Below are 27,763 nucleotides of genomic sequence, written 5' to 3' on the forward strand. Positions count from 1 at the left end.
AATATATTGAAAAAAAAATCTGTTGCCCTTGTTTACCACTAATCACACAGTTGGCTGGTAGAAAGATGTGAGTTACTGAAATGAACAGTGTAAACATGTGTGATTGATCATCCACACAATAGGAAAAAAAATTGGGCTCCTTACCGTTTGCTTATAAAGATGCTACAAGGAAAAGTGTGGTTATTGGAGGAGGTCGTGGACAGAATGTGGCCAAAGGGTGACCTGTGGGCTGGATCCAACCAGAGGAAGGTTACTCACCCTTCCTACCCCCAAACCCTCACCCTCTGTCTTTGGAATATTGGTTCTGCCCACTGTTCCTGCCAAGCGAGTCACTTTTAGTGAAGCAGCTTTGAGAGAGTAAGTTGTTATTGGGACAACCTGGATTGAATATATGACTAAATCTGGTTAAAACCTCTATATAACCTTTGGAGATTCAGTTGGGTGGGTACAGAGATCTACTCATCTTGTGGTGCTCAAGACAAATCTTGGAGGTAAGTTCCATTGTTTATTCGGTCTGCCGACTACCAGTCTGGAGTTCTCTGCCTCTTTCTTTGGTGTGTCCTTGCTTTCTGTGTATGGGGGCCAGGTTGTGAACCAAGAGTGTGGTCCAGACAATCTGAGATTATGTTAGGTATACATGTTCTGTTTTTACAGTTTCTTTGCGTTTCGTTTTTGAGGAAGAAGGGAATAATTTTAGACACTGGTAAGAAAGTTTCCATTTATTTTTTTGTTGCAGGGATGCCGAACAGGAAGTTATAAGGGGATTGGTCAGAATCAAAAGGTTGCCAGGGAGTAGGGTGAGTGGGGACCACTGGAATCCCTGGAGAACCAGCTGGAACATGACTCCATCTATCACTGAAACCCACTTTGGCCTTTTCCCATCTCTACGCCTCCAACTTCATTGCCATAATTGCCCTGCTACAGAGCCATGCTCACTCCTGGACCAGGATTTGGGAAGCTGAAGGAAGCCATCCCTCAGGGATCGGAGCTTTGGGTCCAGTCCATGCAGTGGGCCAGCAGGTAGGTCTGTGAAATTTTGCATGAGCAACAATGAGGCCTGAGCCACATGGACCTTCCAAGGAATACCATGGCTCCTGCTGAATCCCCACCTTCCAACTCTTGTACTAATGGCAATTCTGGCCCATCCTAGCTAGGGACATACAGCGAAAGAATTCTGAGACATATGGTCAGTTTAACCATATTGACACATAAAGCCACTATGTGGGACAATACATGATAATTGCTACAAGCCACAAAGATCTGGGCTTTGACTTTTACTATGTATGCTCAGTCACTCCGTTGTGTCCAACTCTTTGAGACCCCATGGACTATAACCCACCATGCTCTTCTGAACATGGGATTCTCCAGGCAAGAGTACTGGAGTGGGTTGTCATTTCCTACACCAGGGAATCTTCCCAACCCATGGATCAAACTGGCATCTCTTATGTCTCCTGCATTGGTAGGTGGATTCTTTACCACTGTGCCACCTGGAAAGCTATAGCTCTGCTCTGAGAAAGAACTATTTGCATCTAAAAGATGAGTAGGAGAGACAGTGGCTGGGGAAGGAGATGGCCAGGGGCAAGGGAAATAGTGTGTTCAAAGAGTTTAAGGTGGGACTAAGCTGGAGAACCTGAAAAAACAAAAAGCCACCATGATTGAATTCTAGAAAGATTGGGTCTGGCGGGGGAAAGAGAGACTGGAAAATAGGCAGTACTGGACCTCCCAGGACCTTGTAGATACTGGAAGGAACTTTGAACTTGATCTGAGAGAGGAGCAATGACAAGCCACTGAAGTATTTAATTAGAGGAACAACATCATCAGATATTTACATTGCAAAGATCACTCTGGCTATGGCTTAGAGCAGCAGTCCCCAACATTTTTAGCACCAGGGACTGGTTTCGTGGAAGAAAGTTTTTCCACATATAAGGGTGGGGTGGGGCATGTTTTCCAGATGATTCAAGCACATTACATTTATTGTGTACTTCATTTCTATTATTATTACATCAGCTCCAGCCTCAGATCATCAGGCATTACATCCCAAGGGTTGGGGACCCACATTTGGGGAATGTATTTGGAAGAGGTAGGTGACAGAAAGTTGCTACTGAAGTCCAGATGAGGGAAGGTGGCCTCTGGAGCTCCAGAACTGACAGTGGAGATGGAGAGAGTCTCATTCAAGGGCTACAGAGGGAATACTGTTGACTGCTCCTAGTCTCCTGACCTGAGCAAGTGAATGGAAGGTGATGCCATTCAATGAGACACAGAAATCCAGAGGCGGGTGAGGCTTAGGTAGGAAGGGAAATCATGAGTACTTGAAGGAGTTAAGCAAGCACACACATGTGTTTATTTATTGCTTATAGTATTTTAAAATTAATTCATGACATGCACCAAGTAATATTAGCATTTCCCAAAGTGTACTCACTAGCATCCTGCTCACCAAAAACCAGTGTATGAACTACAGTGTTTTCACCAGGAGCTGGTTGTGAGTGTGTGTGCTTAGTCATTCAGTCATGTCCAACTCTTTGCAACCCCATAAACGGTAGCCCGCGAAGTTCTTTTCTCAATGGTGATTCTCCAGGCAAGAATACTAGAGTGGGTTGCCATGCCCTTCTCCAGGACATCTTCCCAACCCAGGGGTCAAACCCAGGTCTCCCACATTGAAGGCAGATTCTTCACTGTCTGAACCAACAGGGAAGCCCAGGAACTGCTTACAAACACAGAATCTATATTGCTACTTTAGACCTACCACTTCTACAAAATCCCCAAGTGATTCACAGTACATTAAAGTTTCTGAGACACTTAGGACCAAGTTTTATGAGATGTTATGTGACCAAAATGTTTCCAAGCAATATTATTTTCATAAATGATGAGAACAGGTGTCTTTGGAGTAGTTGCAAAGCCCATGATTCCTTAAAGAATTTATAATGATTTCTATTTTGAAAACTTATTTTTTTAGAAGCTTTTTTAAAAAACTACTTTTAAAAAAATTACTTTACAATCATACTGAGGCATGACTGACATAGAAAAAAGCTGAACATATTTAATGTACACAATCGAAGTTTAGAGATAAATATACACCCACGAAACCACCACTAAAATCAATGTGAATAAATATATATCCATCACCTTCAAAAATTTCCTCCTGCTCTATCTATCTACTACCCATCAATCTATCATCTGTTTTGTGACAGGTCACTTAACATAAGATCTGCCTTCTTAGCAAGTTTTTAAGTATGCAATGCAATATTGTTAATTGTAGGTATTATACTGTCCAGTAGATCTCTAGGACTTATTTATCTTTGCATAAACTCTGCATCTTTTGACCAACATTCCCCTGTTTTCTCCTCCTCCCAGTCCCGGGCAACCACCATTCCACTTTTATAAAGCACACTGACATGGTTGTTGGCTGCATTCTTGGCTCATGGACTCAGGACAACTTTTGAGACAATTTTCAGATCCTTGCCATGTGCGCTTCTCCAACATGACAGCTTGCTCCATCCAAGTGTGTAAGACAAGGTGGTAAGACAGATGCATCCAACTTTTATAACCTAATCATAGTAGTGGCAACTCATCACTTTTGTCTTGTTCTATTTCACTTCAGTTCAGTTCAGTTCAGTTGCTCAGTCGTATCTGACTCTTTGCGACCCCATGAACCGCAGCACGCTAGGCCTCACTGTCCATCACCAACTCCCAGGGTTTACTCAAACTCAGGTCCATCAAGTTGGCGATGCCATCCAACCATCTCATCCTCTGTTGTCCCCTATTCCTCCTGCTCCCAATCCCTCCCAGCATCAGGGCCTTCTCCAATGAGTCAACTCTTCGCATGAGGTGGCCAAAGTATTGGAGTTTCAGCTTCAGCATCAGTCCTTCCAATGAACACCCAGGACTGATTTCCTTTAGGATGGACTGGCTGGGTCTCCTTGCAGTTCAAGAGACCCTCAAGAGACTTCTCCAACACCACAGTTCAAAAAGCATCACTTTTTCAGTGCTCAGCTTTCTTCACAGTCCAACTCTCACATCCATACATGACCACTGGAAAAACCATAGCCTTGACTAGACAGACCTTTGTTGGCAAAGTAATGTCTCTGCTTTTTAATATGCTATTAAGGTTGGTCATAACTTTCCTTCCAAGGAGTAAGTGTCTTTTAATTTCATGGCTGCAATCACCATCTGCAGTGATTTTGGAGCCCAGAAAAATAAAGTCTGACACTGTTTCCACCGTTTCCCCATCTCCATCTATTTCCCATGAAGTGATGAGATCAGATGCCATGATCTTAGTTTTCTGAATGTTGAGCTTTAAGCCAACTTTTTCACTCTCCTCTTTCACTTTCATCAAGAGGCTTTTTAGTTCCTCTTCACTTTCTGCCATAAGGGTGGTGTCATTTGCTTATCTGAGGTTATTGATATTTCTCCCAGCAATCTTGATTCCAGCTTGTGCTTCATCTAGCCCAGCGTTTCTCATGATGTACTCTGCATATAAGTTAAATAAGCAGGGTGACAATATACAGCCTTGACGTACTCCTTTTCCTATTTGGAACCAGTCTGTTGTTCCATGTCCAGTTCTAACTGTTGCTTCCTGACCTGCATACAGGTTTCTCAAGAGGCAGGTAAGGTGGTCTGGTATTCCCATCTCTTTCAGAATTGTCCACAGTTTATTGTGATCCACACAGTCGAAGGCTTTGGCATAGCCAATAAAGCAGAAATAGATGTTTTTCTGGAACTCTCTTGCTTTTTCAATGATCCAGCAGATGTTGGAAATTTGATCTCTGGTTCCTCTGCCTTTTCTAAAACCAGCTTGAACATCTGGAAGGTCATGGTTCATATATTGCTGAAGCCTGGCTTAGAGAATTTTGAGCATTATTTTACTAGTGTGTGAGATGAGTGCAATTGTGTGGCAGTTTGAGTGTTCTTTGGGATTGCCTTTCTTTGGGATTAGAATGAAAACGGACCTTTTCCAGTCCTGTGGCCACTGCTGAGTTTTCCAAATTTGCTGGCATATTGAGTACAGCACTTTCACAGCATCATCTTTCAGGATGTGAAATAGCTCAACTGGAATTCCATCACCTCCACTAGCTTTGTTTGTAGTGATGCTTTCGAAGGCCCACTTGACTTCACATTCCAGGATGTCTGGCTCTAGGTGAGTGATCATACCATCTTGATTATCTGGGTCGTGAAGATCTTTTTTGTACAGTTCTTCTGTGTATTTTTGCCACCTTTTCTTCATATCTTCTGCTTCTGTTAGGTCTATACCATTTCTGTCCTTTATCGAACCCATCTTTGCATGAAATGTTCCCTTGGTATCTCTAATTTTCTTGAAGAGATCTCTAGTCTTTCCCATTCTGTTGTTTTCCTCTATTTTTTTGCACTGATCACTGAGAAAGGCTTTCTTATCTTTCCTTGCTCTTTTTTGGAACTCTGAATTCAAATGGGAATATCTTTCCTTTTCTCCTTTGCTTTTTTCACTTCTCTTCTTTTCACAGATATTTGTAAGGCCTCCTCAGACAACCGTTTTGCCTTTTTGCATTTCTTTACCATGGGCATAGTCTTGATCCCTGTTTCCTGTACAATGTCACGAACCTCCGTCCATAGTTCATCAGGCACTCTGTCTATCAGATCTAGTCCCTTAAATCTATTTCTCACTTCCACTGTATAGTTATAAAGGATTTGATTTAGGTCATACCTGAATGGTCTAGTGGTTTTCCCTACTTTCTTCAATATAGGTCTGAATTTGGCGTATAATAAGGAGTTCATGGTCTGAGCCACAGTCAGCTCCCGGTCTTGTTTTTGCTGACTGTATAGAGCCGTAACAACGCAGGAGTGGCCGAGAGGAGCTACCCCACACCCTTGGTCAGGAGCAGCGCCAAAAGGAGCAACCCCACCTCCAAGGAGCAGCGGCTGTGCAGGCGCAGGAGGGCGGAGAGGAGCTACTCCACATTCGAGGTCAGGAGGGGCGGCCGGGAGGAGATACCCCTCATCCAAGATAAGAGAAACCCAGGTGAGACAGTAGGTGTTTCGAGAGGGCATCAGAGGGCAGACACACTAAAACCATAATCACAGAAACTAGCCAATCTGATCACAGGACCAGAGTCTTGTCTAACTCAATGACACTAAGCCAGGCTGTATGGGGCCACCCAAGATGGACAGGTCATGGTGGAGAGGTCTGACAGAATGTGGTCCACTGGAGAAGGGAATGGCAAACCACTTCAGTATTCCTGCCTTGAGAATCCCATGAACAGTATGAAAAGGCAAAATGATAGGATACTGAAAGAGGAACTCCCCAGGTCGGTGGGTGCCCTATATGCTACTGGAGATCAATGGAGAAATAACTCCAGAAAGAATGAAGGGATGGAGCCAAAGCAAAAACAATACCCAGTTGTGGATGTGACTGGTGATAGAAGCAAGGTCCGATGATGTAAAGAGCAATATTGCATAGGAACCGGGAATGTTAGGTTCATGAATCAAGGCAAATTGGAGGTGGTCAGACAGGAGATGGCAAGAGTGAATGTCGACATTCTAGGAATCAGCGAACTAAGATGGACTGAAATGGGTGAATTTAACTCAGATGACCATTATATCTACTACTATGAGCAGGAATCCCTTAGAAGAAATGGAGTAGCCATCATGGTCAACAAAAGAGTCCAAAATGCAGTACTTGGATGCAATCTCAAAAACGACAGAATGATCTCTGTTCATTTCCAAGGCAAACCATTCAACATCACGGTAATCCAAGCCTATGCCCCAACCAGTAACGCTGAAGAAGCTGAAGTTGAACGGTTCTATGAAGATCTACAAGACATTTTGGAACTAACACCCAAAAAAGATGTCCTTTTCATTATAGGGGACTGGAATGCAAAAGTAGGAAGTCAAGAAACACCTGGAATAACAGGCAAATTTGGCCTTGGAGTACGGAATGAAGCAGGGCAAAGGCTAATAGAGTTTTGCCAACAGAACGCACTGGTCATAGCAAACACCCTCTTCCAACAACACAAGAGAAGACTCTACACATGGACATCACCAGATGGTCAACACAAAATCAGACTGATTATATTCTTTGTTCTATTTAGAAGAGGCAAATTATTAGCCTCAGCCCCCACTATATGGGAGGGGATTTTGCAAAGGATTCTTGGGGGTCAGCTTTGAAAGCTGCCGACCACGGACTAGATGGGCTTGCCTCCTAAAAGCTTCTCCTGCCTGGGGGTGTTCTACAGAAGACTCTGCCTTTGGCATAACCTCAAGGGGAAAGGAAACCCCTAAGAAAGAATGAGATCAACTTTTCTGCAGCCTGGTGACTGGTGCCTCAGAAGGGAAGCTGATTTACAGAAAACAAACAAGGAATTCATCTCGGACATCTGAGCTGAGGACTCACTTAATTCTCATTTTTTTAAATCTCATTTAATGCTCCAAGCCATCCAGTAACATACATTTTATTACATTTTTAAACTTAATGAGAAAGTTACAACTCAGAGGTGAAGTCATAAATTGGGGACACAGCTAGTGTGGCAGACAGAGTTTGACTGTCTATGTGACTCTCCATTACCCTATGCCCCTCAGTATTGCTGGAAGGTCTATTTCTTTTATCACTGACAACTGCAGGCTTTGTAGGGACCCTACAATAGCATCTGGTGCTTCCCTGGTAGCTCAGATAGTAAAGAATCTGCCTGCAGGTCAGGAGACCTGGGTTCAATCCCTGGGCCAGGAAGATCCCCTGGAGAAGGGAATGGCAACCCATTCCAGTATTCTTGCCTGGAGAATCCCATGGACAGAGGAGCATGGTGGGGTACAGTCCATGGAGTTGCAGAGAGTTAGACACGACTGAGTGACTAACACTTTCATTTACCATAGCATAAGAAGTTTTATAATAGCTGAAGAGTTTTCAGCTCTAGAAACATTTAAATATAAAGTTTAAAATGCCACTCACAGAGTTTCTTGAAAAGTCCAACCTTTGATGGATAAACATATTGGCACTGCAGACATTTTCAGATCAAGCTCTGGTATTTGATAGTCTTCTGAATTGAATAGCATCAATGCCTGATCACCAATAACAATTTTGGCCAAGTATTACTAGGCACTAAATGCATGCATACTGAGTCACTTCAGTTGTGTCCAACCCTTTGCATCCCTATGGGCTGTAGCCCATCAGGCTCCTCTATCCTTGAGATTCTCCAGGCAAGAATACTGGAGTGGGTTGCCATGCCCTGCTCCAGGTAATTTTTCCAACCACGCACTACTCACACTGAAAATGTCCAGAATATGATAAGTGAGTGGTGCTGCTTCTCTGAAAGTTTTTCTTATGTTCTCGCAGCGGGGGTGACGAGTTGGCACAGAAGAGCATCCCTGGTGTGCCCGTGATGCGTCCGGCTGGTCTGATTCATCCCCCACTGCCGGTCCAGGAGACTGCATTCATCTTCACCATGTTCCTCAGCGTGAGCGCCACTGATGTGAGTTGCACAGGAAGTGTGACCTCACTGTGCCTCTCAGCCTCTGGTTACGCAGGCTGTTTTTAAAAGAAAACAAGAGCAGTTGTAGGCTGCTTTCCAGAGAACTACATGCTCTTCTATTCTCGGAAACAGCCAAAAGAACAAGTGGCTGCTGAAGACAAAAGTTCTCTGCAAAAGCCTGCACAGGGCGATGTGTGCAGCTATCTGTTAGGAGGAGGGAAAGACGGGTTTCCCTTTGTGAAAAGACTTCTGCACCTGTTGGTACGCTCTCATTATTTTCAGCTGAAGACCTGCTAAGTCCTGGATCTCTCTGCTGACTCTCAACCGCAGAAAGCGTCATATTTCAGTAACTATTTTGTTATTTATCAATTGGAAGAAGAGGCTGGGAACTTTCTTTGGAAGGAAGACAGACACATTTTCAGGACAGATGAGTTGCTTTCATGGAACTGATAGATAGGGTCTGTTTTCTTGAAAAGTTTTAGAGCTGCACCGGAAGTCTTTCTCAGTGTTACTAATATTTGATTAACTGTTAGTTAACTGTAGCCTGTTGTATTTCAATTAATAAGATGTAGCAGTAAGACCTTACTTTCTGCTGTGCAACTTGTTGGCTTAAAATTAAACTTGATGATTGGGGGAAATTAACATAGGGTAATTTGGGTTGGACAAAAATGGAAAGGACTACTGACATACTATTGTACAGTATTGTAGAGCAAACAGTATTATTTTATATTCCAAACCATTGAAATCTATGCATATGCTTTGATTTAGAGATCTTTCAAGGAATGCCAGAAAGTTCTCCTGATTTCTCTTAAGGTCCCTGTAAGGCAGGATCTATATTGTCTGGCAGGTTTTGTGTCTAGTTTATTGAAAGAATCAATTTGAATCTATAGAATTATTTGGGTTTGTTTTAATTGTGTGACAGCTACAGAAACAATCTTAGTTATCACATTTGAAAAAATGTGGATAGAGGTGATGAATCAGAGAAGAATTTTGTCTTACCTTACTATGCTGCTAGAATAAAAATGTATACAAAATTGAAAGATCAGTGGAAAGCAGATCCATGCAATGAGTGATAAGTGATGGAAGTTTACATAATATACACAACTTGTATATGTGTTTAATTTGTAACTGAGAAAGTAAATTATATGTTCATAAAAGGTGAGTTTTGAAATCTGCCCAGCAATATACTATTTTTAGTGCAATGCTTCTCATGCTACTTGGAAATGTCCAGACTGATAGTAACGATAAAGACCCCCAGCCCTGTCTGTAACTACCTGTCAGTGGTTTGAGGTGTTAAGCAAAAGACAGTCCCCACTCTTCTAGCATTGTTTGAACTTGATAATGAGGTTGAAGTGTGTTGGATGATAAACATACGAATACATCTATTTAGAGAATTCTAAAACCAATCTTTTTTTTTTCCGGATTTCTTGACCAAATAATTAATTTTCATTATTTTATTTTGAATACAAGTCAACCTTTGTAAGTTTTGCTTTCCCAAATGAAATGTTATCCTTATTTACAGAAAAAGATTATTTAGAGGCACTGAGTGAGACAATGGAAAATGAAATATAAAATCATCGAGGCAGACACAAGCTCAGTGGTCCTTCAACTCTGCCTTCAGCCCCATTTATCTCTGTATTCTTTCAGTAAACAAATCTGACTGGTGCCATGAGTAGATGCCATCTGTTTTGGCATCATCTTTCTATTTTTACTACATAATCCACCTTTTCTTTTAATGTCTTCTGCAGAAAATCTGTGAAGTTTGAACAAGCAGCCATCCCAAGATGTACCAAATATCTCAACTGATGTCAACACCAGTAGCAAGTAAATGTAAGAGAACTGCTCTACGCAATTATCTTTTGAATGATTAGACTCCTTTTAGCAATCTCCCTGCTTTGATTTTGCTGATACACATACCATTAACCATCTGTCAGTAGCTTGTGCTTCTTAAATGCCAGCATTCACTTTGGCAATGATTTTGACTTCATTTCTTTCCTTGAGAGAAATGTGGTATTTTTCCTTTTAGTAGGAAAAAAAAAATCACTTTTTTTTAGATGCCTGTGCATAAACGTGAAAGAAGATTGTTTATCAGCTACCATTAAGATGCAAAATGGTTTGTCTATTAAAAAAAAAATACTGAATGATTTTGATAGCTACTTACAGAAAATATGGGCGTTGTTAAAACGGTAGTGGTTTCAAATTTCTTCCTTCCTCTTGTCGTTTGTTTTTTTCCCCAAACCCTGCTTCTAACCCTCCCTCACACACCTACAGTTTTCTCCTTCAAATCAGCCAACTCAATCTGAAAGTCTAAGCTCCTTTCTTTGTCTTAGATATTAATTATCAGTAATGGAACCGAGTTTCACTGAGGCTGTCTGTTACAAGTATTCACACCATTTCTATACAATATAAAATGCTGCAATAGCATTTAGAATATTAATCAACTGCAGCTTTTCCCAACTGAAATCTGTTGCCAGCCTTTTAGTTAAACCGGGATGAATGAATGCACAATCTTTTTTAAAAATTAAGAATATTCACAGGTGTCATACATTGGAAAATCATTTATAGAAAACAGACATTTTTTTCCTCCAACAGTGTCTTCTGCTCATTATTTTGTAACAGAAGTGCCTTCAGATGCACTAATGAGAGAGAATCTAGACAGATGATTGAATTCCTCAAATGACTGAGTAAGCTAAACTAACCAGCACGTTGGGTAATTGATTTGGGTTTTCAACAGCTTCCCACAAGACGTTTTCTTCCTCCTTTTCATGAGTCAGTTTGATGCTAATGGTTTATTACTTTTGTTGTTGTTCAGTTAATAAGTCATGTCTAACTCTGCAACCTCATGGATTGTAGCCCCCCTCCCCGGCTCCTCTGTCCCTGAGATTTTCCAGGCAAGAATACTGGAGTGGGTTGCCATTTCCTTCTCCAGGGGATCTTCGCAACCCAGGGACTGAACCTGGAGTTTCCTGCCTTGGCAGGTGGATTCTTTACCGCTGAGTCACCAGGGAAGCCTGGTTTATTATTGCCTCGTCCAGACTAAGGAGTCTCTCAAAGAGTGTTGAAGGAGAGATGAGACAGAATATGGAAACCCCTGAATGAGCTCTTGCTCCCGTAGAGTCCTGAGAACGAGTTATGTTAGTCATGAGTCACTGGAGGGTTGCTCCTGTTGAAATCTGCCGAGGCTGGGACAGCAGCTAGTCACACCCTCCACTGTGTGCAATCATGCATGTTGATACAGTGTGATAAATTTGTATTTCTCTCTCATTTGCTTATGCAGATTCTTCCCAGTCGGAGAAATATGCTGTAGAGCCATCTTCCCAATGCATTCTCCCAAGGTATTCCGGGGGACTTTTCTCATGAAGCATCAGTCTGATTTTTTTCTGTATGCATTATTTTGTTGTATTCTTGACTTGGTGATCCAGCAGCTAAGACTGCACCCCCAGTGCAGGGGGCCCAGGTTACATCCGTGGTAGGGGAACTAGATACCACATGCCACAACTGAAAGATCCTGCATACGGCAACTAAGACTTGGCACAGCCAAATAAATAAGTAAACAAATAAATACTTAAAATACTGGAAATTCCCTCTCAGTCTAGTGGTTAGGACACTGTGCTTTCACTGCCATGGCCTTGGGTTCAATCCCTGGTCAGGAAACTAAGATTCTACAAGCTGTGTGGTGAAACCACACAAAGTATATATATATATATATATATATATATATATACTGGTTTTAGCTTTCATTCAATTTGTATATGGAAATATATTTCCAGTCTTACGCACATATGAACTGAAAACTTGCCTAACCTAATAATGGAGGTTGGAAGGGAGAGGAGTGTGTGGGCAAATGTGAATTGCTTTTGTTTGGTGCGTATCAAATACTGATGTATTGTTACTTTTTCTCTTAAATTGATATTCTCTTAAATATACTTTAAATAACCCTAACCCTAACAGCCTCATTTTATAAGAGCCATGAAAGTCTATACCAAAGCACAAGCCAGCCAAATCTCATGTTCCTCAAAGACATGCTGAATCTGCCATTATGTTCAAATTCTGCAAAGAAGTCTCTATCTTTTCCTTTCTTTTCTTTTCTCCCTCTCTATCTTTTATTTCTTACACAGGCATCAGTTGATGTTTCCTCTACCATTTTGTGAATCATGACAGTGGTATAAAGGAATCATGCACTGATATTAGAACCTGCCCCCTTTTATAAATTCCGGACCTCCTGCTACTATCAAATGAATCAGCCAGAGGAACAAGCAGCTCTTATGGAAAAAGCGCATGCTTTAGAATCAGACAGACCCAGATTCAAAATCTTAACTCTGACACTTAGTAGATATGTCAAATACCCAATATATTTGCCGTTCTCCATCTCTCTCTCTCTCTTTTTTTTTTTTTTTTGGTTGTTTTCTGCTGTACTATGAAGATACTAATTAACTTTTAGGGAGGGGTGTGAAAAGCAGATAAAGTATGAAGTAGGGGCCAGGCTTATAGTAAGTTTTCCATAAATTAACATCCATTTAAAATAGTGCTTTGCTAACTTTAGTGCATGTAACTGTGAGTAGTCTTTTTTCTTTGATGGCACCAGTTTATTTTTCTAAGTTTTTAAATTTTTTTATTGAAGTATAGTTGATTTACAATGTTGTGATAATTTCAGATGTACAAGCAAGTGATTGAGTTATATATAATCTGAATATATATATGTGTATATTCAGAATATATGTATATTGTTTTTCAGATTCTTTTCCCATAGAGGTTATTACAAAATATATTTTGCTCAGTGTATTACACAGTACAACCTTTTTGGTTATCTATCTTGTATATAACATGAATAAGCTCTAAACTTAAATTTTTTTTTCAGAATTTCAGTAAAGGGTGAGGCATGAAGTTGCATTTCAACCATATAGACATGTGATTGTTTTTCAAACCTAAGGCAGGTACAGATGAGCGCGACCAAGTAGAGGACTTCCCTCAATAGCAGATCAGGGAAGGTAACTGTGTGATCATGTATGCAGCTGATCTGAGGGAAATTGGCAACCCCCCCCAAAAAAAACCAAAAACCTCTTTTAAAAAAAATATTTGTGTATTTATTTGGCTGCATCAGATCTTAGTCACAGCTGCCAGATCTTTCCTTGCAGTGGTCGGACTCTCTATTGCAGCACACAGGCTTAGTTGCATGTGGGATCTTAATTCCCCAACCAGGGATGGAGCCTATAACCCCTGCCTCACAAGGCAGATTTTTTTTTTTCTTTTTTTGCAAAGCAGTCTTGACCACTGGACCACAGAGAAATCCCCCCAAAGATCTCTTTGACTGCATGTTCTCCTATAACTCATTAGTGTCTGGTGGCTGTGTGGTTGCAATTTCCCTATTACAGTGACAAGGGTAAGGATGTAGCAGTTGGAGGGCTCTTCAAAGAAAGGGTGGGGAGTGAAAGATGCTCTGAGCTTCCAGCATCCCAGGTAGGCTGTTTTGCAATTTCTTCCAGCCAAGAAAATGGACCATGTCAAGGACGGGGTGGAGGGGGCATCATATGGTGAAGAAACCAATTCGCCCTAAGTTTTCATCAAAGTGTTTAAAACAGAAAGAAGCACTAAACGTGCTGTAGTTCAGTAGTCTCACAGGTGAAGCGATGAAGCTCAGAGGATTAAGAGAGACACCGTCAGAATTGCAGAAGTAGTTGGTCATCAGGAAGGCAAAGAGGTGGTTTTCCTTCACAGTCACTACACGTGTGGTTTGTGTGTGGCTGGATGAACCAGATGTAGACTGAAAGGGCTTATCTCATCCCCCCTGTAGCTCTGTCTGTGATTTCCTCAATGGTGACAGTCCCTTTGAGGGCCGCTCTGGAGATCCCCTGACAGGCTCCCCGTTCACCTGTCGACGAAGTCCCAGACTACTCACCAACGGCTACTACATCTGGACCGAAGACAGTTTTATCTGCGACGAAGCTGGCAACATAACCCTGAGCCCCTCCCAGACCAGGGTTCTCTACAAGGAGAACTTAGTCAGGTAAGTAGAGGAGGTTAGGTCAAAGGATCCGCATTCCAAACCATCTGTCAATTATTCATTCATTCGTTCATTGGTTCATTCAACATTGTTCATAAGCAGCCTATTTCTGCTCCAGATCATGGAAGTACATGGGCTCATAAGAAGCACGGGTGGCTGATACACGAAAACGAACAAAAGTAATGAACTGGGATGCCCCTGGTGGTCCAGTGGTTAAGACTCCCTGCTTCCATGGCAGGGGGTGCAGGCTTGATCTCTGGCCGGGGAACTAAGATCTTGCATACTGTAACATGTGATCAACTAGAGAGAAGGCCGAACAGCAATGACGACCCTGCACAACCAAAAATAAGTAAAGTAATTAAAAGAATGAACTAGTTTTTTTTTTTTTTTTAAGTAATGAAGCAATAGAAGTGCTGGGATAGAAGCCTGGATGGAGGGTAGCGGAGGGGAGAAGGAAGAGAGGCCCATTTTCTTTGGCAGGATAGATTAAAACCAGCTTCCTAGAGATGAGGATGGTTGATTCAAGGCTTAAGATAAGTAGGATGTAGGAAAGAGGACTTCCTGAGAGAGGGTACCGGCATGAAGGCCCAAGAGATCCTGATACAGTGTAAGGAATGGCAAGTCGTTTGGGAGAAATACAGCTTAGGGTGGAAAGACAGCTCTCCACGAGAAGAGATTAAACCCAGAAGCAGGGCTCAATGGAGGGGGTTACGTTTCAGCCTGAGGAATCCGGGCTTTATTCTGTAGATTGACAGGAGCCCTTGACAAACTGTCAGATTCATCCTTAGCAAGATAACACTGCTTATAAGGTAGAGGATGGATTGTTGGGTTGTTGGGAGTGGGGACATGTGGAGAACCAAAATCTTTTGGAAATGCAAACCCAATCAGGTCACCGCCATCTGTGCCCTTTATGTTAAATTCCAGCTCCTTCACGTAACAGTCAAGGTCATTCATTATTTTCCCTCTTTTTACCTTTCCTGCCTCAGTTCCTAGCATGACTCAATATGAGACTATTTGTTTGTTTACCTCAGAAAGCCTTCCTTATCTCCAGATTAGCAATACTTCTCCTGGTGCTCTCAAAGCAGCCCCAGTTGACACTGTCAGAACACACATGCGCACAGCACAGTCACCAGGGGCAGAAAAGATGGAGCCAGACTGCCTGGGTTTGCAGCCCAGCTATGTCAGCTACTAGCTGTATGACTTCAGACAAGTTATTTAACTTCTTTGTGCCTCAGTTTCCTGACCTGAGATATGGGGTAGCAGTAGCACCTACCTCACAGGGCTATTTCAAGGATAATGTGAATCACTAAGAAAGACACCAGATACAGGATAAGGTCGATCAAAGTGTTCAGCATGAGGTCAATGAAAGTGTTCGCTGTGTCTGCATTTCTTTTGTCTTTCGACCCGAGGTTTTGTCTCTTATCTCAATATCCTTGACACTGATGCAAGCACTTGACACATATAGGAATTTAAGAAACTTCTCTGGAATTAATAGAGGAAAAAAATGCAATGAGCTTCAGGGACCTGGGCGATAGACACGTGCCCCGTGTGCCTGCTTTCACTGAATTCTATGCTTTGACCGTGAGTTGACTGCTATTTGTTATTCACCTTACTACTTTCTTTTCTCTCCAGAATATTTAGAAAGAAAAGGAGAATCCGCCGTTCTTTTTCTTCTCTCTTCAACCTCAGTGCCTCTGATTCCTGGCTGCATGAAAGCATCTTTGATGATGTTGACTCTTCCCCCAGTGAGGATGTCTGGTTGGAGGGGGTCAGGAGGTTGGAAACAAATCACTGCAAAGAAAATGGTGAGTTTGAACCTCTTTTTTCCATGGTAAGGTAGCATTTCCAAATGGGGAGTAGCAACCACATGGTTCTGGACCAATGCCAAATCCAGAGACAATGGTCGTTTTGATATAGAGGATGAGCCACTTTTTAAATATTCACTTTAAGTTCTCTCCACACTACTTATGTTATCCAAATGCATTTATCTCCATCTCATGCAAAATAGCTTAATTTAAATGTACACATTATTAAGCTGATAATACTTGGAACATATCTGCACGTCTCCAATCGATCTTTTTTTTTTTTTTTTTTCCCAATCGATCTTTTCTGTACAGGACATGGGTAGACAAAGGATACCAGGATCAGAATTCAAGTCCTAGTTTGGGCACACTGTGATAGTTACTTAACTTTGCTAAGTCTCAATTTCCTCATTTGTAAAACAAGATATACATACATACTATAACACATATACATACTCCTATTGAAATTTATGCTACATGTATAATTAAATATATATATATTATGTAGTACCCATTATATGATATTAATGTATCTAAAGATGTATGTGTAGATACATATCTACACATATATATATATATATATAAAACTATAGTGATAGGAACTCAAAGCATATCTTTTTTCTGATGGTTATATATTTTTATTTAATCAAGAAAATATAATAAAATGGTTATATACACATACAAGTATTTTCAATACTAATTCACACCATACACAAAACCCAATTTGGGGTGGATATTAGACCTAGATGCAAAAACAGGGTCTATGAATCTTCTTGAAGAAAATTTAGAGGATTATCATCACAACCTTTACCAAGCAGATTTTTTTTGGCTAGGACCCAGAAAGCACTAATCAGAAAAGGGAAAAAGAAAAGTAAGATAAGCTTAAAATTATTTTCTGAAGACCCAGTTCAGAAAATGAATACAGACAAAAACCATTTTACACAGCATATTAAAGAGTGGTAATGAATGGAAGGAAAGTTATGACCAATCTAGACAGCATATTAAAAAGCAGAGGCGTTACTTTGCCAACAAAGGTCCGTCTAGTCAAGGCTATGGTTTTTCCAGTGGTCATGTATGGATGTGAGAGTTGGACTGTGAAGAAAGCTGAGCGCTGAAAAAGTGATGCTTTTGAACTGTGGTGTTGGAGAAGACTCTTGAGGGTCCCTTGGACTGCACAGAGATCCAACCAGTCCATCCTAAAGGAAATCAGTCCTGGGTGTTCACTGGAAGGACTGATGCTGAAGCTGAAACTCCAGTACTTTGGCCACCTCATGCGAAGAGTTGACTCGTTGGAAAAGACCCTGATGCTGGGAGGCCTTGGGGGCAGGAGGAGAAGGGGACGACAGAGGATGAGATGGCTGGATGGCATCACCGACTTGATGGGCATGAGTTTGAGTAAACTCTGGGAGTTGGTGATGGACAGGAAGAACTGGCGTGCTACGATTCATGGGGTCGCAGAGAGTCGGACATGACTGAGCGACTGAACTGAACTGAACTGAATGAATTGAGGGAGTAGCTTTGACATATACACTCTATCTTGTGTGAAAAAATGGGAAAGGCTAGTAGGAAGCTGCTGCGTAACACAGGGAGCTCAGCTCGGTGCTCTGTGATGACCTAGATGGGGCCTGGGGGAGGTGAGAGGGAGGCTCAGAGGAAAGGAATACATGAACACACATAGCTGATTCGCGTGGCTGCACAGCAGTGGGAGCACGGAGACCGAGCCACGGGCAGTTCCATTACTCTCTTTTAATAAAAAACAGGCTAGGAGCGTTCCCCTACAAAAATATTTAGTGCAAATTAAATAAGGTCTCGTGTTCATTGTACTTGTTCTTACATTTACTTTTTCTTTAGGGCATTTAAATGAGTGATATAAAGTTTCCTTTAAAGTAAAAGACAAAGGTGAAACAATCCAAGAAAATATGAAATGGCTAGGAGTTAAGAAGGCTCTGGGAGGTGGCAAAAATCAGGTGAACTATCCATGGATGTTTAAAATTTGGGAATCGCCACGCTAAAGGCAGAGTTTCACATATTTGGAAATTCACATGTTGTTTTCTCACTGCTGCTTCTTCAAAATATAAGCAATCGGACCACAGCAGTGCTGCACGTGCATGAGGTATCTTGTTAAAACTCTCATGGTTTCCAAATCTCTTCTAAATATAACAAAATCAACTCCCCCCACCCCCAATCAGTAATTAGTCAATCCGGGTGCACATGGGGCTTTGAAAGCGCTCATCTCTGCTGTCAACTGTAATCAAATCTTCCCCAGACTTCTTGCTTTCCGGATTTACCCAAAGCCCCGTGACTTTTATCAGCAATTCCTTTTTCTCTGGAAATATCGACAAGTTAGAAGACTCGAGAGAAGAATTCAAAATTAAATTGTTTTGCCATTTTCTCTCTGGGCATGGATGCAATCAAAACTTACTTCCTCTGATTTTCTTTTCCTTCATTTTCCAGGCTAAAATGGGCTTTTTTGTGTTGTTGTTGTTGTTGCCTATTTTGTTTATCCTCAGCTCACCCCTTCCACAGCTGCATCCAGACACCTTTCCTCATTAGCTGCAATTCATTCTCTAGCTCTGGTGTCTCGTGGCTGCCCAGAACCAATGCTGCAATTTGGACTGCATCCTCAGAGTCCATGAGTCATATTGATAGAGGATCCAGGATCTAGACAGGGAGGATTCTTCAGGACTTCCAGCTCTATTTCTGCCAGTCCCAAGAAAGAAAAACATGATGACCTCAGAGAAGACCCCCATCTGAGGTTCACAGTTTTCTCTTGATCTAGTGCCTCCTCCATAAATGTCTTTGATGGCAACATCTGTACATGGCTTTGTGTTTCCCTCTATAGAAAATGATAATGCCTATTTTGTATGTAAGGATAGGGAACTTGCTTGGGAGAAATAGATTCATCCTTTTAAAACAGAAGCCAAAAAAAAAAAAAAAATCAGAAGCCAACCACACAATTTAAATAAACCAAGAGAAACAGAATGAAATTAATATCTTCAAATATAATCCCAAAGAACTATTTATTGATATGTTCTCTGAATTATGCAGGGCTTCCCTCGTAACTCAGATGGTAAAGAATCTGCCTACAGTGCAGGAGACCCAGGTTTGATCTTTGGGTAGGGAAGATCCTCTGGAGAAAAAAATGGCAACCCACTCCAGTATTCTTGCCTGGAGAATCCCATGGACAGAGGAGCCTGCTGGACTACAATTCATAGGGTCCCACAGAATCAGAGGTGGCTGAGCAACTTTCACTTACTTACTGCGTGATGATTCTTTCATTTATTATTTTTAACATGTTTTTCTATTTAATTTTTGCTGTGCTGGATCTTTGTTGCTGCACACGGGCTTTTCTCTAGTTGCAGCAAGCTGGAGGCTACTCTAGGGGCAGTGCGTGGGCTTCTCATTGTGGTGACTTCTCTTGTGTTGGGGCACGGGCTCTAGAGTATGAGGGCTTCAGTAGTTTCGGCATGTGTGCTCCGTAGTTGCCGCTTCTGGACTCCAGAGCACAGTCTCAATTGTTGCGGCACACTGGCTTAGTTCCTCTGCAGAGTGTGGGATCTTCCTGGGTCAGGGATCGAGCCTGTGTCTCCTGCACTGACAGGTGGATTCTTCACCACTGAGCCCCCTAGGAAAGCCCCTTTCATTTATTATTAAGGTTAGAGGGGGAAAAAAATGTCAGTGAAGGGAAGTGTGAATTGGGGGAAAACTATGTCTTTTCAGAGATGAAAATTCCTTGATCATTTTTTATTAAGACTCTTTTGTCTGTAAGAATTTTTTATCATTTTTTCTCCTTTTAATGCCATTTCTTCTTTTAGAATTTTCTTTTAGAAATTTCTGTGCAATATTTCCAGAATTCTACATGAGATACATTTTTATCTCATCTAACTCTCAGCGGCAAAGCCTAAGTTCAACAGAGCGGCTTTGGGCAACGGCACAGGAATATTTTTAGTGTTGTCACATCCTCATCACGTCTCCCCAGATCTTAGTTCAATGCCACTCTTGAATACATAATCAGCCACCAAAGGTACCAGTTCCTCCTCACTTCCATGTAAATATGACCACACAGCTTCCTCTCTTTTTTAAGAACAGCTTTATGGAGATATAGTTGAGATATATATATATGTAGACTTCCCTGGTGGCTCAGATGGTAAAGAATGCACTTGCAAAGTAGGAGACCTGGGTTTGATCTCTGGGTGGGGAAGATACCCTGGAGAAGGAAGTGGCAACCCATTCCAGTATTGTTGCCTGGAGAATCCCAAGGACTGAGGAGCCTAGAAGGCTGCAGTTCACGGGGTCACAAAGAGTCAGACAGGAGTGAGCGACTAACGCATGCCACACCACACACATTTTATACAACTCTACCAATTGGACATTTACATGAGGTTTTCAAGGTCAGTATTGGCTGTATATGATCTTTACTCAAGATATCAGAGCCTAACGTCCCTCCAACACTGCGAGATTCAGAGTGAGAGTAATACAGTCCATGGGGTCACACAGAGTCGGACGTGACTCAGTGACTAAGCACAGCGCAGTTGACATACGCAAATGTACATGTTTAATATGGACACTGTGATGATGTGGGATATTTGCAAACCCCCTGTAATATCATCACCACAGTCAAGGAACAGACATCCAACACCTCCCAGAGTTTCTTTGTGTCCCTTTGTGGAGTTTTCTGTCTTTTGTAGAGTTTGTTTGTGGTTTTTGTGTGTGTGTGTGTGTGTGTGTGTGTGTGCTAAGAAAAAAAAATCTACCTTCTCAACACATTTTGAAGTACATAAAATACTACATTGATATCTATAGCCACATGTGTAGCCGAGCTCTAGAACTTATTCATCTAGCATCACTGACACCTTATATCTGTTGAACAATTCCCCTTAGCTCCCCCCCCTCACCCCCAGCAGCCACCCTTTTATTCTCTGCTTCTCTGATTTTGACTATTTTAGATACCTCGTGTATGAGTGTAATCATGTGGTGTTTGTCTTTCTATGACTGGCTTATTTCACTTAGATGAACCTCCTAGTTCATCTGGGATGATGCAAATGGCAGGATTTTCTTTATCCGTTCACCTATTGATGAACACTTGGGTTCTTTCCGTGTCTTAGCCGTTGTGACTAGTGCTGCAGTAAACAAGGTCCTGGACCTCCTCTGCGGCCTGGGAATTACTGGGTACTCTGCATGGTTCACTTCCTACCATTTCCTTTTTCTGTGACAACCGGCAAAGATGCTTCTGCAGACTGCTTTATCAAGAGGCAGCAAGTTGTGGGCGGGAGGGTAGGAAGGAACCTGCAGGGTTGGCAGGAATTCCCATGTCCAAAAGCATCAGTTCACTGGTTCAGTAACCAGACCTGTCCTGTGTATTAAATATGGTTTCACAACATCCCTGGGCTTTATTCCTTTAGATACCAGTGGCACCCTATCCCTTCTCCCCTGCTGAAATTGTGACCATCCAAAATGACTCCAGACATTGTCAGATGTCCTCTGGAGAGAGAAATGACTTCTGGTTAAGAAACACTGCTATATGAGGACCCCCAAGAGTCTCTTGGAGCTCCACAGTCACTCCCAGCTTCCAGAACAGGGCTGGACTCTCTCCACCTCTCACTGCTGAGTGAGCTCCTCAACACACAAAGCACCTCACAGCACTCCCATCCTCCAAGTTGCCCACAGGATAAATCTGATAAAAGTGAGCATGACCCATGAGTCCCTTCATGATTTTGATCCCCGCTTAGCAATTCTAAGTAACTCAGCTGGTAAAGAATCAGCCTGAAATGCAAGAGACTTCAGTTCGATTCCCGGGTTGGGAAGATCCCCTGCAGAAGGGATAGGTTACCCACTCCAGTATTCTTGCCTGGAGAATCCCCATGGACCAAAGAGCCTGGCGGGCTACAGTCCATGGGGTCGCAAAGAGTCGGACATGACTGACTGAATGATTAAGCACAGCACTAGCCATCCAGCCAGATCCATCCTCCAGGACTGCCCACACTCAGGGGCTCCTGTCTGGCCAAATAGCAGAGCTCATTTTTCTGGGAGCCCGCCACATTCTGCCTGGGGGCTGATGTCTTTCTTTCTTCTTTCCCTTCTTTCTGCCCCTCCCCCCCTCCTCCCCCTCCCTCCTCCCCCTCCCTCCTCCCCCCTCCCCCCTCCCCCCCTCCCCCCTCCCCCCTCCCCCCTCCCCCCTTCCCCCTCCCCCCTCCCCCCTCCCCCCTCCCCCCTCTCCCCTCCCCCTCTGTCTGTCTGTCTCTTCCTGGCCTTCACTCTTCCTTCTGTCTCTCTGGAAGTACTGCTCCTCGGCCTTCAGGTTTCCGCTCAAGCACTCAGACACTCCCTCCTGGGCTCCATCTGGACACCTTCTGCCGGGTTTCCACGCAGTGATGACCTCTTTGCTCCTAACTGTGGGCCAGTGTGCCTGTCCCTGCCCAGCCATGCTGGCTCACAGCACTGTCTACTCTGACTTCCGACTCCCAGCCTCCCGAACTGCATCGTGTACGCAGTTATACAATATTCTGCAGTGAACGATTCCATGGCTCTGCCTGCCCCAGGCCCATGAAGCTCTGGCCTTCCCCTCGACCTTGGCTCCCCTTCCCAAACGTCTCGGGCTTGGCGCCTTCTTGGGGGGCTGTCGCCTGTGGGCTGCCTCTGGCTCTCTCTCTGCTGTCATCTCCCCTTTGTCACTTTATGCTCCATGGAAATAGAGGTTAGGAAAAAATGTTTCTGCTCATTCATTTCCAATTCTCTGTGCTTCTTGAGACTATTGCTACAATCATTAGAGCCACAGAAATCACACACACACACACACACATACACACACTCTGAACCCCTCTGCTCTTCCAGGAGGTGATTTTGACTGTTCTCTGACTGATGACTGGGAGTCACAGAAGCTGAACGCAGAGTCTGTGAAAGCCTCCTTTTCTGGCCCCGTTGCCTCTCGGAGACCCAGAGAAAACTCCTATGGCTCGTCTCCTCAGTCCCAGTGGACGGCTTCTGAACGTTTCCAGGAAGACACGTTGGATCATCCAAGTGAGTTTTTTTAAACCTTTGCTGCACCCACATAATTCCTCCTTTCAGGGCCCGGAAGTGATTAACGTCTCCTTAGGTGCTGGCATTAGCCTGCATCCAGGTGATGCATCCGCAGAGGAGGTGACTGGCCTGGAGGAGTCATCTTAGAGGTCCCAGAAGGACTGGATTTGCAGTGTTTTCTTTGTTTTTTAAGAACCCTGAAGACATTTGGCAAAATGCTAAACATGACTAAAGCTGAGTCGTGCGTACATAGGTGTCTGTGATCATCGTCTTCATATCTAGCTGTGTGTTTGATATATGCTTAGAAAGATGGTAACGATAACCCTATATGCAAAACAGAAAAAGAGACACAGAAATACAGAACAGACTTTTGAACTCTGTGGGAGAAGGTGAGGGTGGGATGTTTCAAAAGAACAGCATGTATACTATCTATGGTGAAACAGATCACCAGCCCAGGTGGGATGCATGAGACAAGTGCTCCGGCCTGGTGCACTGGGAAGACCCAGAGGAATCGGGTGGAGAGGGAGGTGGGAGGGGGGATCGGGATGGGGAATAAATGTAAATCTATGGCTGATTCATATCAATGTATGACAAAACCCACTGAAATGTTGTGAAGTAATTAGCCTCCAAATAATAAAAAAATTTAAAAAAAAAAAAAAAAGAAAATAAACAAGAGACAGAACATTCTTTCTTGCTATGCCCCTGACAACGAAAGTCAAAAGATATCAAGGCCTTGATGCTTGCTGTCAGTAGTAAATCTGAAATAAATTCAGCAAGCATCTTCCTTAATCTCTATGCTAATATTGGATGGACCAGGTTTGCACACAGTGTTGCCTCAAGGTGCTGTCTTGTCCCCAGCTTGCCAAGTTTCAAAGCCCGGCTCCCACTTCAGTTTACCCAACTCTCCAAAACGTCACCTTTTCATCTGTAAAGGGAGATAATCATAGTTCCTACCCTGTATCAATAAATGATTGAAATAATCCTCATCCAGCACTTAGCATCATGAGCCATGTATACGAAGTGCTCCAAACATGTGATGTTATGATTACCTAAGATGGAGGTTAAATGAAAAAATAATGTCTTCTCTTTCTTCACCTTCCTCAAATCCTGAATATTTATCTCACTGACCACTTCCACTCCCAAAGACCAACATGCCCTGCTTCATTTTCTTCCCAGTGCAGCTATTAGGTAGATGTTGAGGAACTTTTTTATTCCCTTTCCAGGAGTCAGGATGACCAGGCAGCAGTGTTTATTGTTTAGACAGTTTCCTGCTGACAGTTTCGTGTCCCACCTCCTCCAGGGAGTCACCCTGTTTTCTGGGGACGAGGTCTTCAATGACCCCTTTTTGTATTCCTCCAGGTCTCAGGACTCCCCTCTCTCTTGCCATTTCTTGTACTGTTCTTGAATGTTTACTTTCGTATCTCCCCCATCAGGCCGTCAGCCCTTTCAGGATGGTGGTGACCATACCTTAGGCATCTGCAGAGTCCCAACTGCCCATGTAGTGCCTGGCACAGAACAGGGCCTCCAAGAGAGTGGTGGACCAGTTAAATGAGCTGTCTCCATTTTACAGAATAGAATACTCAACTTCCGGTAGGCCAAGTCAGCCTTTGTACCAGTTCTTTGTTGTGTCTGGACTGTCTCCCACGGCTATATACCCGGAAGACCCCCGCTCTTCCTTCAAGGTCCTGTTCAGAGGAGGCCGCCTCTGTGGGGCCTTCTCTGCCCCCTGCTGGCGGTTGGAGGTAGCACTTGGCTTCCCGGAGATGCTGTAGCCCCCAGCACCCTGTATCTCTCTCAGCGCCATCTTCCTTTGCTTCACTTGGCTGTGAAGCCCTGAGTGGATGAGGTCTCCATTTGATGTCGTTTTATCTCCTTCATGTAGGTTTTGAGTGTGCAGACTGTTTGAGGTACTGATCCATATGCTAAAGGTGTAAGTGTGCCTGGCATCATTTTATCAGTCAGGGTTTTTTGAGTTCCAGAGGAGGAGAACCCAACTCAAAATGGATTGATCAGTCATTGAATGTATTGGTTCATATTAATAAACATTCCAGGCAAAAATTCCAGGTCTCTGCCAGTCTCTTCAAGTCTCTTTTCCTCTGTCCACTTTACTTTTTGAAATGCTCTTTATTACTCCATGGTAGTTCTGCTGGCTCTGTGCCTGCAACTTCCCCCATTCAAAGTCAGCAGAAACAGACTCTAGACTTAGGAAAAGAGGGCTGGCTACCTTGGTTCTGGAAGGGTCCCAATTACATGACAAAACCTATCCCTTTGTCAGTAAGTATATGAAGATCCAGGGGCTTGCCAGGTGATGCTAGTGGTAAAAAGCCTGCCTGCCACTGCAGGAGATATAAGAGATGTGGATTTGATCCCTGGGTGGGGAAGATCCCCTGGAGGAGGGCATGGCAACCCACTCCAGTATTCTTGCCTGGAGAATCCCATGGACAGAGGAGCCTGGCGGGCCTATGGTCCAGAGGGCTGCAAAGAGCTGGACATGACAGAAGTGACAGCATACATGCGTGCATGTGAAGCTCCAAGTGGACTGGAGTGCATCAAAGGCTGGGAGGGAGATCAGTCTGTCCACTGGAACCATGCACTAGGAGGCAGGGAAAAGGGACTTCTCAAGGAAAATATGGGCACTGCTGCTGAAGAACAGCAAATAGATGCCAGCTGTTCTCAATAGTCTGATGGGGAAACAGAGAGAAAGAGAACAATAATTTTAATTCATTGTGGAAAATTTGTTGATGGAGACATGCATGAGGTATAATGGGATTTCAAAGACAGAGCAACTAAGGGCCGATGGGGAGGTGAAGACATCCAAGAAGACTTCCTGAAGGAGTTTACACTTGAGCTAAGCCAAAATTAATGCTAAGAGAATGGCTACTGATGGAGTGAATCAATGAACACCTTGTCCACAATCACAACGTATGTCTTTATAGAACATGAATTTAAACCCAGTCTTCCTTCAGTATTCAAGTCTAGGGATCTCTGCAGTTTGTCAACCTACACTTATTTCTGGGAGAAAATATGTTTCAAATTCCACATGAGATCAGAGGAGGCTAAGAATAGAAACACACTTTAGAAGGATGGTTGAGCATTCTATTGAACCCATAATAACTTATTTAAATCTCTGTATATATTAATATGAAATACTATATATGTGCAGTGATGTCATTCACAACTGCTATATTTTGCATTTGCCTATCTTCAGTGTCTTGCCCATATTATGGACTAAGTAGGTTCTTGTAAGCTGACTCAATCTCAATTCAGAACGTAAATAGCAAAAATAAGTACATGCAGAGCTCGAAGTCCTTACAAGTTTTAAACAACTTGCAAAATTGGGCTTTTGAAGCATTTGGCAAAAACGAAGCTGAGATCTGTTCTATTTTCCTTTAGATCTTTACATGGTCATCTTTAAAGCAGCTCTGATTCCTTTTAGGTGGTTAAAATAAGACTCAGAGTCACAATTGGTTTAACTCTTCCTTTTATAACTGCTGGATGATTTGCAGTCATTTCCACCATGGCTCAGTAGCACTGAAGTATTTTAAGATAGTGAAGAGTTTTGCAAGGACAAATAGTTCAGACTATTTATTCTCTTTTTTAGTCCTTTAGAGACTCCCACTATGCCAAGTTGCCATTCTCTTACCCACCCTATTTTGGATGAAACATGATGTTCTGGCTAGATGTGGTTTTTCAATCTTGGCTCTGGCAACACAGCTCCGTGACCTTGGATAAATTTCATCACTTGAAATTTGGTCTTCTCCTTTGCAGAACTGCGATCATGGTTCCTGCCTCCCAATCTGGTAGTATTGATGACATGAACTGATGTATGAAAGCTCTTTGTGAGTTATAAGGCACTCTATACATTTTAATATTATAATCTATAATATTGATAATATTATAATATTATATATTATATTATATTATATTATATTAATATAATATAATATTAATATTATAATCTATAATATAATGTATATATAAATCTATACATTTAATATTATAATCATCATCCCAGTTAGATTTCTGACATTAGCATCAATTCTACAAAGCCTTTTGCCAACATTGAGGTAAAAGGCAAGCCCCAAACTGTCTATGTAGTGCAGTTGCTTATGTTTTAAGTGTTAGGTAGAAACTGATACTTTTCAGAAAATTTCTAATGAAAGGCCCTATAACAGCATTTGATAATTTGATCTTATTGCCGTGCCATGCCATGTCACTTCAGTGGTATCCAACTCTTTGTGACCTTGTGGACTGTAGCCCACCAGGCACCTCTGTCCATGGGATTCTCCAGGCAAGAATGCTGGAGTGGGTTGCCATGCCCTCCTCCAGGGGATCTTCCCGAACCAGGGCTCAAACCCCCATCTCCTGCGGCTCCCACATTGTACGCAGATTGTTTTCCACCGAGGCATGGGGGAAGCTCTTAATCATGTTACTTAGGACAAATTATTTGAAAACCTTTTTTTTTTTTTTTTGGTGTATCAAAAAAATAGTTTTAGTATGATTTTGTT

The 27,763-nt window shown here is 42.7% G+C and overlaps 1 protein-coding gene across 4 annotated transcripts in view; it reads left to right on the plus strand.

Annotated features, from left to right (window-relative positions):
• Window positions 1-8,511: 8,511 nt before the first annotated feature.
• TMEM71 (transmembrane protein 71) overlaps window positions 8,512-27,763 on the plus strand; it is a 28,006-nt gene continuing 8,754 nt past the window's right edge. Inside the window, exons 1-6 of one of the 4 annotated variants that reach the window (XM_043880364.1) lie at window positions 8,512-8,781; window positions 10,184-10,265; window positions 11,713-11,770; window positions 14,227-14,439; window positions 16,069-16,241; window positions 23,070-23,255. In XM_043880364.1, the coding sequence (XP_043736299.1) occupies window positions 10,220-10,265; window positions 11,713-11,770; window positions 14,227-14,439; window positions 16,069-16,241; window positions 23,070-23,255 (676 nt within the window). In that variant the 5' untranslated portion in view covers window positions 8,512-8,781; window positions 10,184-10,219. Of the gene's footprint in view, window positions 8,894-10,183; window positions 10,266-11,712; window positions 11,771-14,226; window positions 14,440-16,068; window positions 16,242-23,069; window positions 23,256-27,763 lie in introns of all 4 variants that reach the window. The other 3 variants (XM_043880367.1, XM_043880365.1, XM_043880366.1) reach the window with 3 other exon arrangements.

This window comes from Cervus elaphus, chromosome 21, assembly GCF_910594005.1.
Source record: "Cervus elaphus chromosome 21, mCerEla1.1, whole genome shotgun sequence".
NCBI classification, from domain to species: Eukaryota; Metazoa; Chordata; class Mammalia; order Artiodactyla; family Cervidae; genus Cervus; species Cervus elaphus.